Source organism: Oncorhynchus tshawytscha, linkage group LG29 (genome assembly GCF_018296145.1).
Source record: "Oncorhynchus tshawytscha isolate Ot180627B linkage group LG29, Otsh_v2.0, whole genome shotgun sequence".
Lineage (NCBI taxonomy): Eukaryota > Metazoa > Chordata > Actinopteri > Salmoniformes > Salmonidae > Oncorhynchus > Oncorhynchus tshawytscha.
The window spans coordinates 3735083-3752675 of NC_056457.1; the positions used below are offsets into that span (position 1 = coordinate 3735083).

A 17593-nucleotide genomic window follows, 5' to 3' on the forward strand; every position below is an offset into this window, starting at 1 on the left:
TACCGGGGGACCTTCAGATGAGTCTTGTGAAGTCTGTGGGTGACTAGAGGAAAACAATGGACATGTACATGTTCGTGAGAGTCTCGCCTTTGCACAGAAGGGTTAGCGTGTAGCCCAAATGGTTTGGCAGATCGGCTGTACCGACTTCAGACAGTCTACATCGTGTTCATGAGAGTCTCATCTTCCCATAGATGAGACTTTAGGCCAAACCATTCGGACGCTACAGACAAATTATAGCTCTGTCACCTTTCACCGCAGATGGAGAAATGCGACATAGGTGGATGCTGATATCTTTAGCTTAAACTGACAGAATTTTATGGAGATATTTTTATTATGCTAATTTGCAAGAAGGCATCAAGGAGCATATTGACTGTTTATAGAAAAGGCCCTTTACGAGTCTCCTGATGTTTACTGAGGTTAATATATTTTGGACAGTCCCCAGGTCTACACTGGGTGAACTGTTCAAGTCCATTATATGTGCGCACTGAAGACAGAAGCCCTATTCGCTACACCACCCCAGACCACCACTTGTAATTTTTCAAAACTACCTAAGAAGAAAAAAAAGATAACCACCAATTGGGGAATTTGGACATGTGGGCAGAGAGGAGGATAGTGGCTCAAAGAACACACAAAAATGGCATTGATAGATCAATCATTGAAAATGATACCAACTTTCACAAATCTATTCAGGAGTCCAAAAACATGATGATAGAAGCTTGCAACCATTCTGGGCAAAACACACCACTTTTTGGGGCCCAAGTCTGACATGTTTCATTTTTTTTTTTAGAGCCATTTGGTTTTCAACCAGGGAAAAATTGATTGGCCTGAGAAAAGCAATGCTTTTGTTCGTCACAAGCTAAAAACGGAGTGGTAGAATAAAAGAGACGACCAAAGAAGCTACCACAAGATGCTGGGCATATCAGGAGCAAGTCCCCAGAGGAGGCGAGTGTAGGCTTTCTCTCCTTGATGCGGAGGCTTCCAGAGGCTTGCAGTCTCAGCGGTCAGAGAGAGAGGGAGATGGAGGGAGAGATGACGGGGAGCACTAGTGAGTGCTTAATAAAGACCTTCCCTTAGCCACCCAGGGGAATCATCAGAGAGAGAGAGAGAGTAATAAAATACAAACACAAAAAGAAATAGGAAAGAGAGAAGACTCCACTGGCATGTGAAAATATAAAAATGGAAATGAAACAAGAGGAACCAACTGAGAGGAACGGTGAGGTGTAACACAGAGCATTCTGTGTTCTGTTGTTGTACATGAATAGATGACTATGTATGGGCTTTTAAAAAATGGATTTTGTGTAGACGTGAAACAGGGTCAGAGTGGATTTAATATACTGAGTCAGGTAAAATACTTTACAGTGTGTTAAACACTGGGTGAGGTCTTGTGCCAGACGTTTTGAAATCACAACCTCTTTCTTAAGATTCCGGTGATCTCTGAATAAAACAAATAGTTTAAATAATAACAAGTTGTGAATTTTAATTTTAATTCTTAGATATGTTATGGGTAAAATGCATTCCTAGATAAAGGATATACACCTACAGTATAAAGCCAAAATGGCTACCAAGTCTTATCTAGTAAAGAAGACTACAAATACAAGTAAACTTATTGTTAGCAGGTAACAAAATACTGGGCTGTCCTTACCCACTCCAGACATCTCAGGCACAGCAGCTACAAAAGGACCATCTGGAAATGTTGGGGCGTTATCATTGATGTCCTGGACTTTGATGATGAATTCTGACTTTGGTTCCAGGGGCTTTTCAGTGTTGCGGTCAAAGGCTTGTGCGTGGAGGACGTAGTGTGCTTTCCTCTCCCGGTCCAGGCTTTCTGTTGCATGAATATCTCCTGTCACCTCGTTGATGATGAATATACTCCCAGCACCTTCCCCGCTCAGAATGTACCTTACGGAGCCATCCCCTTTGTCTGAGTTGGAATGAAGCTGTATGAGAAACCAGAGACAAAATGTCAGATGGTTATGGCATAACCAGCATTATTGAATAAGTTACTCCCTAAAGTTATAGCAAGTTTGAAACTTAAATGTTTAATAAGTGCCAGATCTCAGTCCAAAATATTAGAAAATGTGGAGATGTTCTGTAGAAAAGCATAGGAAGTGTAGTCTATTCATTCTGAGTAGGCTGCTGGTCTTCAGTGTAACATATTCCAAATGTCATATTCAAAGCTTTAGACTTGAATTTAGAGACGTGAACCATCTAAAACTACAGCCTTTTTTGAGATTCAAGTTTTTGGGGTTAAATAAATCTTTAATAATGATGAGTGAGAAAGTTACAGATGCACAAATATCATACCCCAAAGACCTCTCACCATTGCAATAACAGGGGGGAGCATGATATTTGTGTAACTTTCTCACTCATAATTATCATAAATTAATTCAAGAGTATCCGTAATCCCGGTAGCATCCACATTAATGTAGAAGTGTTTAGAAACATATTCCAAGTGACTCCAAAATGACACAACTAATATTTACCATTCATTTCTATTCGGCAGAAAATTATCTGAAACACAACCAAAAAAAACAGCAAATGCATCCAAAAAATGTGTACAGTAGAGTAGAGTTACAAGCTTGATATAGTCATTGTGTGCTATGGAAATGGGACATACTTAATGTTTTACTATTTTAATACACACAAGGGAATTATCCCGATATGTTTGGTCCCCTAAAATGGGGGGACTATGTCCAAAAAGTAATTTATAAACGGATGAAAATACACTCAAATTAAAGCTGACATTCTATAATTTAACCTTATAGTTTGTGTAATTGTGTAATTTCACATCCAGAGTGTAATTATTGTGTAATTTCATATCCAGAGTACAGAGCCAAAACCACAAAAAAATGTGTCACTGTCCCAATACTTTTGTGGAGCTCACGGTATATACCCAGTGAAGGCAAAGAACATCGAGGGTTCTATCCCTATACCCCAGAATGTTTAAATGTAATTTAAAAAACAACACAAAATAACCAGCCCCATCAAACTCTGAAATAACAGCCAACATTCCCTTTGACTTTGTTTCAGCTGTTTTCCATGGACATTTATAGCCATATTAATGTTGCTGCTGCATGATTTCGCCTGGTTAGAAAAATGGCTAGCTGACGTCCGACACAGTTAGCGCTATTTGGCAAGGGGGAGATCAAATTCATATTTTGCAACATTGTTGCCAGAGGGCTGAGTGGCAAACAGCAAGGTTCATTCAAACCTGTGCTGTTGTAAACTAAATGACAGCTAGAAAGCAAGAGGAAATAATGTGTTTAATAAAAGCATACACTCTTAGATAAACCTTTTGGAAAATTCTAAATGTAACTGCCATTCCTATTCAGAAAACCAACTACCATTCCAGTATGATGATGCAAGAGAAAGGTGGTTGAACCAACTTGCAAGTAGCCTACCAATAAGCATGTTATTGTTCAATGTAAGTCAAGTTGTTTATTTAATTCACATATATGACGCCAAAGGCATATGATAAACTAGGCTAGATAAATACATTTGAAATGTAATTAGAATTTGAGCATGTTTGTAGCTAGTTAAAAATAAAAAGCAAGGCTACTTTAATTTGCCACTTTGTAAGCTAGCCAGCTAACTTTGTCAAATAACCATGATTTTCTTTATTTTGGGATATACCAAATGGACCTACAGACCCAGCCTGACATTGGCAATTAGCGAACTGTTACTTTTATTTCAGTATTTCAGTGTGGAGTTAATTGAGGGAACTGTTCAATGAAGCCATTAGAAGACCGTTGCTGACAGAGGGTGTACTGTATAAATTACTTATAATAAGTCTTGGTGATTCAATAGCCTAATTAATCATTGCATTACTTTTAACACATTATCTATGTTTTGCTCAGTATGGCAGTATCCCAGAACTATCAGAGGCAGAGGATCTCTCTTTCGGCTGCTGCTGACAACAACTGCATGTAAGTTGTTCTTCAAAATCTTTTTTTTTCACCTTTATTTAACCAGGTAAGCAAGTTGAGAACAAGATCTCATTTACAATTGCGACCTGGCCAAGATAAAGCAAAAAAGTTCGACACATACAACAACACAGAGTTACAGATGAAGTAAAACATACAGTCAATAATGCAGTAGAAAAATAAGTATTTGTACAATGTGAGTAAATGAGGTGAGATAAGGGAGGTAAAGGCAAAAAAAAGGCCATTGTGGCGAAGTAAATACAATATAGCAAGTAAAACAGTGGAATGGTAGATTTGCAGTGGAAGAAAGTGCATAGTAGAGATAGAAAGAATGGGGTGCAAAGGAGCAAAATAAATAAATAAATACAGTAGGGGGAGAGGTAGTTGTTTGGGCTAAATTATAGATGGGCTATGTACAGGTGCAGTAATGTGTTAGCTGCTATGACAGCTGGTGCTTAAAGCTAGTGAGGGAGATAAGTGTTTCCAGTTTCAGAGATTTTTGTAGTTCGTTCCAGTCATTGGCAGCAGAGAACTGGAAGGAGAGGCGGCCAAAGGAAGAATTGGTATTGGGGGTGACCAGAGAGATATACCTGCTGGAGCGCGTGCTACAGGTGGGTGCTGCTATGGTGACCAGCGAGCTGAGATAAAGGGGGACTTTACCTAGCAGGGTCTTGTAGATGACCTGGAGCCAGTGGATTTGGCAACGAGTATGAAGCGAGGGCCAGCCAACGAGAGCATAGAGGTCGCAGTGGTGGGTAGTATATGGGGCTTTGGTGACAAAATGGATGGCACCGTGATAGACTACATCGAATTTATTGAGTAGGGTATTGGAGGCTATTTTATAAATGACATCGCTGAAGTTGAGGATCGGTAGGATGGTCAGTTTTACAAGGGTATGTTTGGCAGCATGAGTGAAGGATGCTTTGTTGCGAAATAGGAAGCCAATTCTAGATTTAACTTTGGATTGGAGATGTTTGATATGGGTCTGGAATTAGAGTTTACAGTCTAACCAGACACCTAGATATTTGTAGTTGTCCACATATTCTAAGTCAGAACCGTCCAGAGTAGTGATGTTGGACGGGCGGGCAGGTGCAGGCAGCGATCGGTTGAAGAGCATGTACTAGTTTTACTAGTATTACTAGTGTATTTAAGAGCAATTGGAGGCCACGGAAGGAGAGTTGTATTGCATTTAAGCTCATCTGAAGGGTTGTTAACACAGTGTCCAAAGAAGGGCCAGAAGTATACAGAATGGTGTTGTCTGCGTAGAGGTGGATCAGAGACTCACCAGCATCAAGAACGACATCATTGATGTATACAGAGAAGAGAGTCGGTCCAAGAATTGAACCCTGAGGCACCCCCATAGAGACTGCCAGAGGCCCGGACAACAGGCCCTGATTTGACAGCAATTAACTCTATCAGAGAAGTAGTTGTTTGAACCAGGCGAGGCAATCATTTGAGAAACCAAGGCTATCGAGTCTGCCGATGAGGATGTGGTGAATGACAGAGTCGAAAGCCTTGGCCAATTCAATGAATACGGCTGCACAGTATTGTTTCTTATCGATGGCGGTTAAGATATATTTTAGGGCCTTGAGCATGGCTGAGGCGGACCCATGACCAGCTCTGAAACCAGATTGCATAGCGGAGAAGGTATGGTGGGATTCGAAATGGTCGGTAATCTGTTTGTTGACTTGGCTTTCGAAGACCTTAGAAAGGCAGGGTAGGATAGATATAGGTCTGTAGCAGTTTGGGTCAAGAGTGTCCCCCCCTTTGAAGAGGGGGATGACCGCAGCTGCTTTCTAATCTTTGGGAATCTCAGACAACATGAAAGAGAGGTTGAACAGGCTAGTAATAAGGGTTGCAAAAATTTTGGCAGATAATTTTAGAAAGTCCAGATTGTCTAGCCCGGCTGACTTGTAGGGGTCCAGATTTTGCAGCTCTTTCAGAACATCAGCTGACTGGATTTGGGAGAAGGAGAAATGGGGAAGGCTTGGGCGAGTTGCTGTGGGGGGTGCAGTTCTATTGACCGGGGTAGGGGTAGCCAGATGGAAAGCATGGCTAGCCGTAGAAAAATGCTTCTTGAAATTCTCAATTATAGAGGATTTATCGGTGGTGACAGTGTTTCCTATCCTCAGTGCAGTGGGCAGCTGGGAGGAGGTGTTCTTATTCTCGATGGACTTTACAGTGTCCCAGAACTTTTTTTGAGTTTGTGTTGCAGGAAGCAAATTTCTGTTTGAAAAAGCTAGCCTTGGCTTTTCTAACTGCCTGTGTATATTGGTTTATATTGGTTCATAATAATTACATGTCTGCATAGCATTTTGGGTTCATTTTGGCAGATTATTTCACGCTTAATTATTAATATTATCTCATGTTTGGCCGGAACGAATCCTGAGTGGGCGCTGGAAAAAACTGGCGGAATTGATCTGACAACTTGGTTCACGTCCACAAAACAGTCCCTTACAGTTGGGCCCTTGAGCAATGCCCTTAACCCTAAAACATTCTCTCCATCCTGGGGCGTTGTACCACAGCTTGGACCTGTGCTCATCTCAATTGTATGTGTGAGGTCTGCTGTTCGGGGGGTTGAGAACGGGACAGAAGACACACTTGTGTTGTAACATTGTATTGTATTTTATTGTATTGTATTCTAAAGAAGTCAGGCAGAGTTGACGTGGGCCTTCATTCAAACAAAGAGATGACTCCCTGGCCACCAGTGCCTATTTCCAAACTAGTTTTGCATATACAATACATAAATAAATATATTCTTATATTCTTTTGTCCATTATTTAATTGTTTATTAATTTATATTCTTAGCTAAAAATATTAACCCATGCAGGGTTCTATATGAAACCATTTTGGGTCCGTGAAGTAGCAAGTGATTTATGTTCTCTAAGGAACCTTTTTTTCTAAGAGTGTGCTTTAACAAATCAGTACACTATAACTGTACATCAAACACATGATAAAAAACTTTGAATTTACAGAGCATATACAGTACAAAGTGAAAGCTAACACAGTGTAATTCATACAGTGATCAAACAAAGCCAGAAGAGTTCAATCATCCATGTACATTCTCATCTTCTACATGAATTAACATGTCAAACCTGAAAGGGCTAGCCACATTAACAGGTTATTTTGACTTTACAGAAATAATGTTTCATGCTAGCCTAGCAGCACCATTTTCATATTGCTTCGCAGATGTATATACCCAACCATCACTGAGCATAGGTAGCCAGTGATGTAGTGGTAAAACAATTGGGTAAACACTGATCGCTGTTCCCTGAAAATAAAGTAACGCTCCCTACATTTTCAATGCATTTTCCCAAAGTGGGTAAATACTCGTGCAAAAGAAAATAGGTAAATGTAGGTAAATGTCATTTATTTACATTTACCCTCCACTACTCACTGAAGGTAGCCATTGTAAACATGTCAGGTAGCTATGTTGATGCATGAGGTACATATTATTGAGCATACAGTATGAGGAAGACATTATTGATGAGGTAGACTCCCAGAGAGTGACTGACAGGCAGCTCTGCATTCAGGCAGCAAGCCTGGTTGACTGTGATACTTGGTGATATAATGTACTGACAAAGAACGTCAGTAGTCCTGCAGGACAGCTAGCCTGGTTGCCATCTCTATTCAGCTATTACATTCCTCTCCTTGTCAATGTTAGCTAAAAAGATTGGTATCCAGAATACAGAACAGCACCTCAGGGGTGTTTCTGAGTCACGGTCCAGTTGTCAGCCGATTTGCACTGGCAACAACGGGCTACTGAATTTCAATCAAAATTATCACCTCAATAAACAAATACAAAACAGCAGGGGACATTACTGAAAACGGACTTCCCTCTCCCCTGTTCGCTTCTGTGTTAGACAACATTAAACTGAACAGTGAAAAGGTGCCAGGGCCAAATCTAATCAAAACTGCCTTGCAAATGAATCCCAACTTAAAAAGTTGCTGGCTTATTGCAAAACTTATTTCTTGATGAGAGCTAACAGTCCTTTTCTCTTGTAAACCTCAAAGCCTGTATTAGCCTGTAAAATGTGTTGTTAACAATTCCCATGGGTGTTGAATACTACAGGAAATATTGATCAATATTGAGATAGACTTTTATTATAGGATTTAAATGTGCATTATACATGTCAGTGTTATCCTGATGCTGATCAGTGTTATGATCAGCATCAGGATGTGTAGTGCACCTACGTCAGGAGGTGTGGAGGAAGTAAACAACTCCTCACTACAGGGGATTGAACCCCTTACATGTCCAAAGCAGGACCTCCACAACACAATCAGTCAGAGTGCTAATTTAACCATTTACTTCTTTGGCAAGAGCAAAAAATAGTCGGGGTGTCCAATTGATTAATTGTTCAGCAGTCTTATAGCTTGGGTCTAGAAGCTGTTAAAGGAGCCTTTTGGACCTAGGCTTGGTGCTCCAGTACCACTTGCTGTGCGGTAGCAGAGAGAACAGTCTATGATTTGGGTCTTTGACCATTTTAAGGGCCTTCCCTGAAAACGCCTGGTATGTACAGTGGGGAGAACAAGTATTTGATACACTGCCGATTTTGCAGGTTTTCCTACTTACAAAGCATGTAGAGGTCTGTAATTTTTATCATAGTTACACTTCAACTGTGAGAGAACGAATCTAAAGCAAACATCCAGAAAATCACATTGTATGATTTTTAAGTAATGTATTAGCATTTTATTGCATGACATAAGTATTTGATCACCTACCAACCAGTAAGAATTCCGGCTCTCACAGACCTGTTAGTTTTTCTTTAAGAAGCCCTCCTGTTCTCCACTCATTACCTGTATTAACTGCACCTGTTTGAACTCGTTACCTGTATAAAAGACACCTGTCCATACACTCAATCAAACAGACTCCAACCTCTCCACAATGGCCAAGACCAGGGAGCTGTGTAAGGACATCAGGGATAAAATTGTAGACCTGCACAAGGCTGGGATGGGCTACAGGACAATAGGCAAGCAGCCTGGTGAGAAGGCAACAACTGTTGGCGCAATTATTAGAAAATGGAAGAAGTTCAAGATGACGGTCAATCACCCTCGGTCTGGGGCTCCATGCAAGATCTCACCTCGTGGGGCATCAATGATCATGAGGAAGCTGAGGGATCAGTCCAGAACTACATGGCAAGACCTGGTCAATGACCTGAAGAGAGCTGGGACCAAAGGTCTTTAAGAAAACCATTAGAAACACACTACGCCGTCATGGATTAAAATCCTGCAGCGCATGCCAGGTCCCCCTGCTCAAGCCAGTACATGTCCAGGCCCGTCTGAAGTTTGCCAATGACCGTCTGGACGATCCAGAGGAGGAATGGGAGAAGGTCATGTGGTCTGATGAGACAAAAATAGAGTTTTTGGTCTAAACTCCACACGCTGTGTTTGGAGGAAGAAGAAGCATGAGTACCACCCCAAGAACACCATCCCAACCGTGAAGCATGGAGGTGGAAACATCATTCTTTGGGGATGCTTTTCTGAAAAGGGGACAGGACACCTGCACCGTATTGAGGGGAGGATGGATGGGGCAATGTATCGCGAGATCTTGGCCAACAACCTCCTTCCCTCAGTAAGAGCATTGAAGATGGGTCGTGTCTGGGTCTTCCAGCATGACAACAACCCGAAACACAGCCAGGACAACTAAGGAGTGGCTCTGTAAGAAGCATTTCAAGGTGCTGGAGTGGCCTAGCCAGTCTCCAGACCTGAACCCAATAGAAAATCTTTGGAGGGAGCTGAAAGTCCGTATTGCCCAGCGACAGTCCCGAAACCTGAAGGATCTGGAGAAGGTCTGTAGGGAGGAGTGGGTCAGAATCCCTGCTGTAGTGTGTGGAAACCTGGTCAAGAACGACAGGAAACGTATGATCTTTGTAATTGCAAACAAATGTTTCTGTACCAAATATTAAGTTCTGCTTCTCTGATGTATCAAGTACATATATCATGCAATAAAATGCAAATTAATTATTTAAAAATCATACATTGTGATTTTCTGGATTTTTAGATTCCATCTCTCACAGTTGAAGTGTACCTTTGATAAAAATTACAGACCACTACATGCTTTGTAAGTAGGAAAACCTGCCAAATCGGCAGTGTATCAAATACTTGTTCTCCCCACTGTATGTCCTAGATGGCAGGAACGCTTGGCCCCAGTGATGTATTGGGCCATACGCACTACCCTCTGTGGCGCCTTACGTTCAGATACAAACCGTTTCCATGCCAGGCGGTGATGCAACCAGTCAGGATGCTCTCGATGGTGCAGCTGCAGAACTTTTTGAGGATCTGGGGACCGATGCCAAATCTTTTCAGTCTCCTGAGGGGGAAAAGGTGTTGTCGTGCCATGCCCTCTTCACAACTGTCTTGGTGTGTTTGGACCATAATAGTTTGTTGCTGATGTGGACACCAAGGAACTTGAAACTCTCAACCGACTCCACTTCAACCCTGTTGATGTAAACAGGGGCATGTTCGGCCCTCCTTTTTCTGTATTCCACGATCATCTCCTTTGACTCGCTCACATCGATAGAGAGGTTGTTGGCCTGATACAACACTGACAGGTCTCTGACCTCCTCCCTATAGGTTGCCTCATCATTGTCGGTTGATCAGGCCTAACACTGTTGTGTCATCATCCAACTTAATGATAATGTTGGAATCATGCATGGGTGAACAGAGAGTACAGGAGGGGACTAAGCAAGCACCCCTGAGGGGAACCGGTATTGAGGAACAGCCTGGCAGATTGGTTGATGCCTACCCTTACCACCTGGGGGCGGCCCGTCAGGAAGTCCAGTTTCCAGTTGCAGAGGGAAGTGTTTAGTCACAGGGTCCTTAGATTAGTGATGATCTTTTTGGGCACTATGGTGTTGAATGCTGAGCTGTAGTCAATGAACAGCATTCTCACAAAGGTTTTTGTCCTGGTGAGAAAGGGCGGAAAAGAGTTTGAATTAAATTGAGTCATCTGTGGATCTGTTGGATCTGTGAATTAGAGTGGGTCTAGGGTTTCCTGGATGATGGTGTTGATGTGAGCCATGACCACCCTTTCAAAGAAATTCATGGCTACCGACGTGAGTGCTACGGGGCGGAAGTCATATAGGCAGGTTACCTTCACATTCTTGGCACAGGGACCACGGTGGTCTGCTTGAAACGTGGGTATTACAGACTTGGTCAGGGACAGGTTGAAAATGTCAGTGAAGACACTTGCCAGTTGGTCCGCACATTGCCTGAGTACACGCCCTGGTAATCCATCTGGCCACCGGCCTTGTTATTAAAGGTCTTGCTCACATCGGTATGGAGAGCGTAATCACACGGTCATCCGGAACAGATGGGGCTTTCATGTATGCTTCAGTATTGCTTGCCTCGAAGTGAGCAGAAAAGGCACTTACTCATCTGGTAGGCTTGCATCACTGCTTAGCTCACGGCTGGGTTTCCCTTTGTAGACCAATAGTTTTTAAGCCCTGCCACATCCGACGAACGTCAGACGCGGTGTTGTAGGATTCAATCTTAGTCCTGTATTGATGCTTTGCCTGTTTGATGGTTCGTTTGAGGGCATAGTGGGATTTCTTATATGCGTCCGAATTAGTGTCCCACTTCTTGAAATCAGCAGCTCTAGCCTTTAGCTCGGTGCGGATCTTGCCTGTAAATCCATGGCTTCTGGTTGGGATATGTACATATGGTTCCGTGGGGACGACGTCGTCGATGCACTTATTGATGAAGCCGATGACTGAGGGGGTATACTCCTCAATGTCATTGGATGATTCACAGAACATATTCCCGTCTGTGCTAACAAAACAGTCCTATAGCATAGCATCTGTGTCATCGGACAATTTCTCAATTTATTGAGTGAGTCACTGGTACTTCCTGCTTTAACTTTTGCTTGTAAGCAGGAATCAGGAGGATATAATTATGGTTTTAAAAAAAATACTATGGTTGCACATAGACATTAGGTAAAATGGATTTAAGTTTGCCTGCATTAAGGTCCGCCGCCACTAGGAGCGCCACTTCTGGATGAGCATTTTCTTGTTTGCTTATGGCCTTACACAGCTCGTTGAGTGTGGTCTTAGTGCCAGCATCGGTTTGTGGTGGTATATAGACAGCTAAGAATAATATAAACTCAGCAAAAAAAGAATGTCCTCTCACAGTCAACTGCGTTTATTATCAGCAAACTTAACTTGTGTAAATATTTGTATGAACACAACAAGATTCAACATCTGAGACATAAACTGAACAAGTTCCACAGACATGTGACTAACATGGAATTGTGTGTCCCTGATCAAAGGGGGGGTCAAAATCAAAAGTAACAGTCAGTATCGGGTGTGGCCACCAGCTGCATTAAGTACTGCACTGCATCTCCTCCTCGTGGACTGCACCAGATTTGCCAGTTCTTCCACCAAGGCACCTGCAAGTTCCCGGACATTTCTGGGGGGAACGGCCCTAGCCCTAACCCTTCGATCCAAAAGGTCCCAGACATGCTCAATGGGATTGAGATCCGGGCTCTTCGCAGGCCATGGCAGAACACTGACATTCCTGTCTTGCAGGAAGTCACAGAACGAACAGTATGGCTGATGGCATTGTCATGCTGGAGGGTCATGTCAGGATGAGCCTGCGGGAAGGGTACCACATGAAGGAGGAGAATGTCTTCCCTGTAACGCACAGTGTTGAGATTGCCTGCAATGACAACAAGCTCAGTCCAATGATGCTGTGACACACCGCCCCAGACCATGATTGACCCTCCACCTCCAAATCGATCCCGCTCCAGAGTACAGGCCTCGGTGTAACCCTTATTCCTTCAACGATAAAAGTGAATCTAACCATCACCTCTGGTGATCACCGTGACTCATCAGTGAAGAGGACTTTTTTCCAGTCCTGTCTGGTCCAGCAATGGTGGGTTTGTGCCCTTGGTCCTCTCTGAGCCTCTCTGAGCACTGATGGAGGGATTGTGCGTTCCTGGTGTAACTTGGGCAGTTGTTGTTGCCATCCTGTACCTGTCCTGCAGGTGTGATGTCCGGATGTACCGATCCTGTGCAGGTGTTGTTACACGTGTTCTGCCACTGCGAGGACAAACAGCTATCCCTCCTGTCTCCCTGTAGTGCTGTCTTAGGCGTCTCACAGTACGGACATTGCAATTTATTGCCATGGCCACATCTGCAGTCCTCATGCCTCCTTGCAGCATGCCTAAGGCACGGTCACACAGATGAGCAGGGATCCTGGGAATCTTTCTTTTGGTGTTTCTCAGAGTCAGTAGAAAGGCCTCTTTAGTGTCCTAAATCTTTAGTGCCCTAAATTGCCTACCGTCTGTAAGCTGTTAGTGTCTTAACGACCGTTCCACAGGTACATGTTCATGAATTGTTTATGGTTCATTGAACAAGCATGGGAAACCATATTTAAACCGTTTGCAATAAAGAACTGTGAAGTTATTTGGATTTTTACGAATTATCTTTGAAAGACAGGGTCCTGAAAAAGGGACGTTTATTTTTGCTGAGTTTAGATGGAGAACTCTCTTGTTAGATAGTGTGGGCTACAACTTATCATGAGGTACTCTACCTCAGTCGAGCAATACCTCGAGAATTCTTTACCATTAGACATTGAGCAGCAGCAGTTATTGACAAATAGACTCCTGCCCCTCGTCTTACCAGACGTAGCTACTCTGTCCTGGCGATACACAGAAAAACCAGCCAGCTCTATATTATCCATGTCGTCATTCAGCCATGACTTGGTGAAACATAAGTTATTTCAGTTTTTATTGTCCCGTTGGTAGGATATTCTCGAGAGTAGATTATCAAGTTTGTTTTCCAGTGATTGCACGTTGGCCAATAGAACAGATGTAATGGCGATTTACTCACTCGCCTACGAATCCTAGCAAGGCATCCCGACCTTCTCGGTATCTCTGCCTTTTCTTCACGTGAATGACGGGTATGTGGACCTGTTCTCTGGAAGCAGTATGTCCTTCGCGTCGGACTCGTTAAATAAACAAATCTTTGTCCAGTTCGAGGTGATTACTCGCTGTTCTGATGTCCAGAATATATTTTCAGTCATAAGAGCCAGTGGCAGCAACTTTATGTACATAATAAGTTAGAAACAATGCAAACAAAATTAACAAAATAGCACAGTTGGTTAGGAGCCTGTAAAACAGCAGCCATCCAGTACGGCGCCATTTGTTAAAGGAATGCAGGCTGTCAATACCGAGGCTGAACCTGTAAGGTAGACCAATCTATGTTGTTAGATACAGAATGCTTTGGGGCTATGGCAACAATTCCAGTAGTCAGGAACAGCTCGAGCGAGTCATACCATAAAATGAAATAGCCAATACTGAAACTAACTAGACTAAACCTACCAGGAAGACGACTGCTGTTACAGACATAATTCTTTGGCTATGGCTGCACCGCCATACAGAGAAGGCCTTCTAATGCATTAGATTCCAGGAGGGTCAGGCATCATTTATTTATAGTCCATTAAAGATATTCACTCAGAAATGTTCATGACTCTCCACCATTTGGATGTAATTAGCGTCAATTTTGTCAATCCATGAAACGGGCCTGCCGATAAGAGGCGAGCTGAAAATACATCACCACTGTCTGTGTGTGTGTGTGTGTCTGTGTGTGTGTGTGCGTGCGTGCGTGCCTGCGTGTTTGCGTGTGTGTGTCTGCAGTGTGTTTGTGTGTGTGGGAATAATGAAGGCCAGATGAAAACTATTGCAATGCCCTGTAGAGAGGGGAGGGAATGGAGAGATGTGTGGGGGCCTGCCTGTCAGTTAGCAGTGAGTGTCCACATGATAAAAATAACAAAAAATAACTCTAATACTGAGGGCGCCATTTGGGACACAGGCATACTTCATGAGTGAGAGGATGGAGGGATTGTGTTTTTCTCTTTCCTTCCCTCTATGGTGAGTTTATTAAGGCCGATTGGATGACTGTCTGGCACATGGCTGGTGGATGTTGGTGGTTTTCAGGGCAGGGATTGCATTACTCTGGAGTGTTAAAAAGGATAATACATTTCCGGGGCGCCAAAGTCACCGGCTGGAGCACTCAGATCCCCAGACAAACCCTAGACAGACAAAGTCTAGATAGATTTCATGATATGGCCAGCGGTACAGCTGGATGAAGCTCGGGTACAATGAGTAGGTAAAGCCCCGCCTTATCTCAGTTCACTGGTCACCATAGCAACACCCACCTGTAGCACACGCTCCAGCAGGTATATTGCACTGGTCATCCCCAAAGCCAACACTTCGCCTTTCCTTACAGTTCTCTGCTGCCAATGACCGGAACAAATTGCAAAATCTCTGAAGCTGGAGTCTTATATCTCCCTCCCTAACTTTAAGCATCAGCTGTCTGAGCAGCTTACCGATCACTGTACCTGTACACAGCCAATCTGTAAATAGCACACCCGAATACCTCATCCACATATTATGACTTACACTCTTGCTCTTTTGCACCCCAATATCTCTACTTGCGCATTCACCATCTACACATCTATCACTCCAGTATTAATTCTAGGGCCTATTTATTGCCTACCTCCCTACTCTTCTACATTTGCACAGACTGTATATAGATTTTTCTATTATTATTATTGACTGTACATTCTGTAATGTGTAACTCTCTGTTGTTGTTTTTGTCGCACTGCTTTGCTGTATCATGGCCAGGTCGCAGTTGTAAATGAGAACTGGGCTACCTGGTTAAATAAAGATGAAATAAAACAATTATAAAAAATATAAAAAATAAACATTTAATCCTAGTAAAACTAGCCTGTTTTAGGTCAGGATCAACAATTTATTTTAAGAATGTGAAATGTCAGAGTAATAGTAGAGTGAATGATTTATTTCAGCTTTTATTTCATTCATCACATTCCTAGTGGTTCAGAATTTTACATTCACTCCATTAGTATTTGGTAGCATTGCCTAAATTGTTTAACTTGGGTCAAACGTTTCGGATAGCCTTCCACAAGCTTCCCACAGTAGGTTGGGTGAATTTTGACCTTTTACTCGTGATGGAGCTGATGTAACTGAGTTAGGTTTGTAGGCCTCCTTGCTTAACTTCCTGACTGATGTCTTGAGATGCACATCCACATCATTTTCTTTCCTCATGATGACATCTATTTTGTGAAGGGCACCAGTCCCTCCTGCAGCAAAACACCCTACAACATGATGCTGCCACCCCCGTGCTTCACGGTTGGGATGGTGTTCTTCGGCTTGCAAGCCTCCCCCTTCTCCTTCAAACATAACAATGGTCATTATGTTCAAACAGTTCTTTTTTTGTTTCATCAGACCAGAGGACATTTCTCCAAAAAGTATGATCTTTGTCCCCATGTGCAGTCGTAAACCATAGCCTGGCTTTTTTATGGCAGTTTTGGAGCAGTGGCTTCTTCCTTGCTGAGCGGCCTTTCAGGTTATGTCAATATAGGAATCGTTTTACTGTAGATATAGATACTTTTGTACCTGTTTCCTCCAGCATCTTCACAAGGTCCTTTCTGTTGTTCTGGGATTGATTTGCACTTTTCACACCGAAGTACGTTCATCTCTAGGAGACAGAACGCGTCTCCTTCCTGAGCGGTATGACGGCTGCGTGGTCCCATGGTGTATTGTTTTTTGTTTGTACAGATGAACGTGGTGCCTTCAGGCGTTTGGAAATTGCTCCCAAGGATGAACCAGACTTGTGGAGGTCTACAAAAAAAAATTCTGAGGTCTTGGCTGATTCTATTTTATTTTCCCATGATGTCAAGCATAGAGGCACTGAATTTGAAGGTAGGCCATGAAATACATACACAGATGCAGCTTCAATTTATTCAAATTATGTCAATTAGCCTTTCAGAAGCTTCTAAAGCCATGACATCATTTTCTGGAATTTTCCAAGCTGTTTAATGGCACAGTCAACTTAGTGTATGTATACTTCTGACACACTGGAATTGTGATACAGTGAAATATAAGTGAAATAATCTGTTAACAATTGTTGGAAAAATTACTTGTGTCATGCACAAAGTAGATATCCTAACCGACTTCCAAAAACTATAGTTTGTTAGCAAGATATTTGTGAAGTGGTTGACTACAACCTAAGTGTATGTAAACTTCCGACTTTAACTGTAAGTATTCAGCCCCTTTCCTTGAAATTGAGCATCGGGTGCATCCATTGATGATCCTTGAGATGTTCCTACAACTTGAATGGAGTTCACCGGTGGTAAATTCAATTGATTGGATATGATTTGGAAAAGCACACACCTGTCTATATAAGGTCCCATAGCTGACAGTGCATTTCACAGCAAATACCAAGCCATGAGGTCGAAGGAATTGTCCGAAGATCTCTGAGATAGGATTGTGTAGAGGCACAATTCTGCAGCATTGAAAGTCCCCAAGAACACAGTGGCCTCCATCATTCTTAAATGGATGATGTTTGGATCCACCAAGAGTGGCCGCTTGCCAAACTGAGCAATCGGGGGAGAAAGGCCTTGATCAGGGAGATGGGAGAATCTTCCAGAAGGACAACCATCTCTGCAGCACTCCACCAATCAGGCCGTTATGGTAAAGTGGCCAGACAGAAGCCATTCATCAGTAAAAGGCACATGAAACAAAATATTCTCTGGTCTGATGAAACCAAGATTGAACTCTCTGCCCTGAATGCCAAGCATCACGTCTGGAGGAAACATGGCACCATCCCCATGGTGAAGTATGGTGGTGGCAACATCATGCTGTGGGG

The 17593-nt window shown here is 42.8% G+C and overlaps 1 protein-coding gene across 1 annotated transcript in view; it reads right to left on the reverse strand.

The window, feature by feature from the left end:
- LOC112228032 (cadherin-18-like) overlaps positions 1–17593 on the reverse strand; it is a 234694-nt gene that overhangs the window by 115510 nt on the left and 101591 nt on the right. The window contains exon 3 of the mRNA XM_024393153.2: positions 1643–1937. Within this exon, the coding sequence (XP_024248921.1) occupies positions 1643–1937 (295 nt within the window). The remainder of the gene's footprint in view (positions 1–1642; positions 1938–17593) is intronic.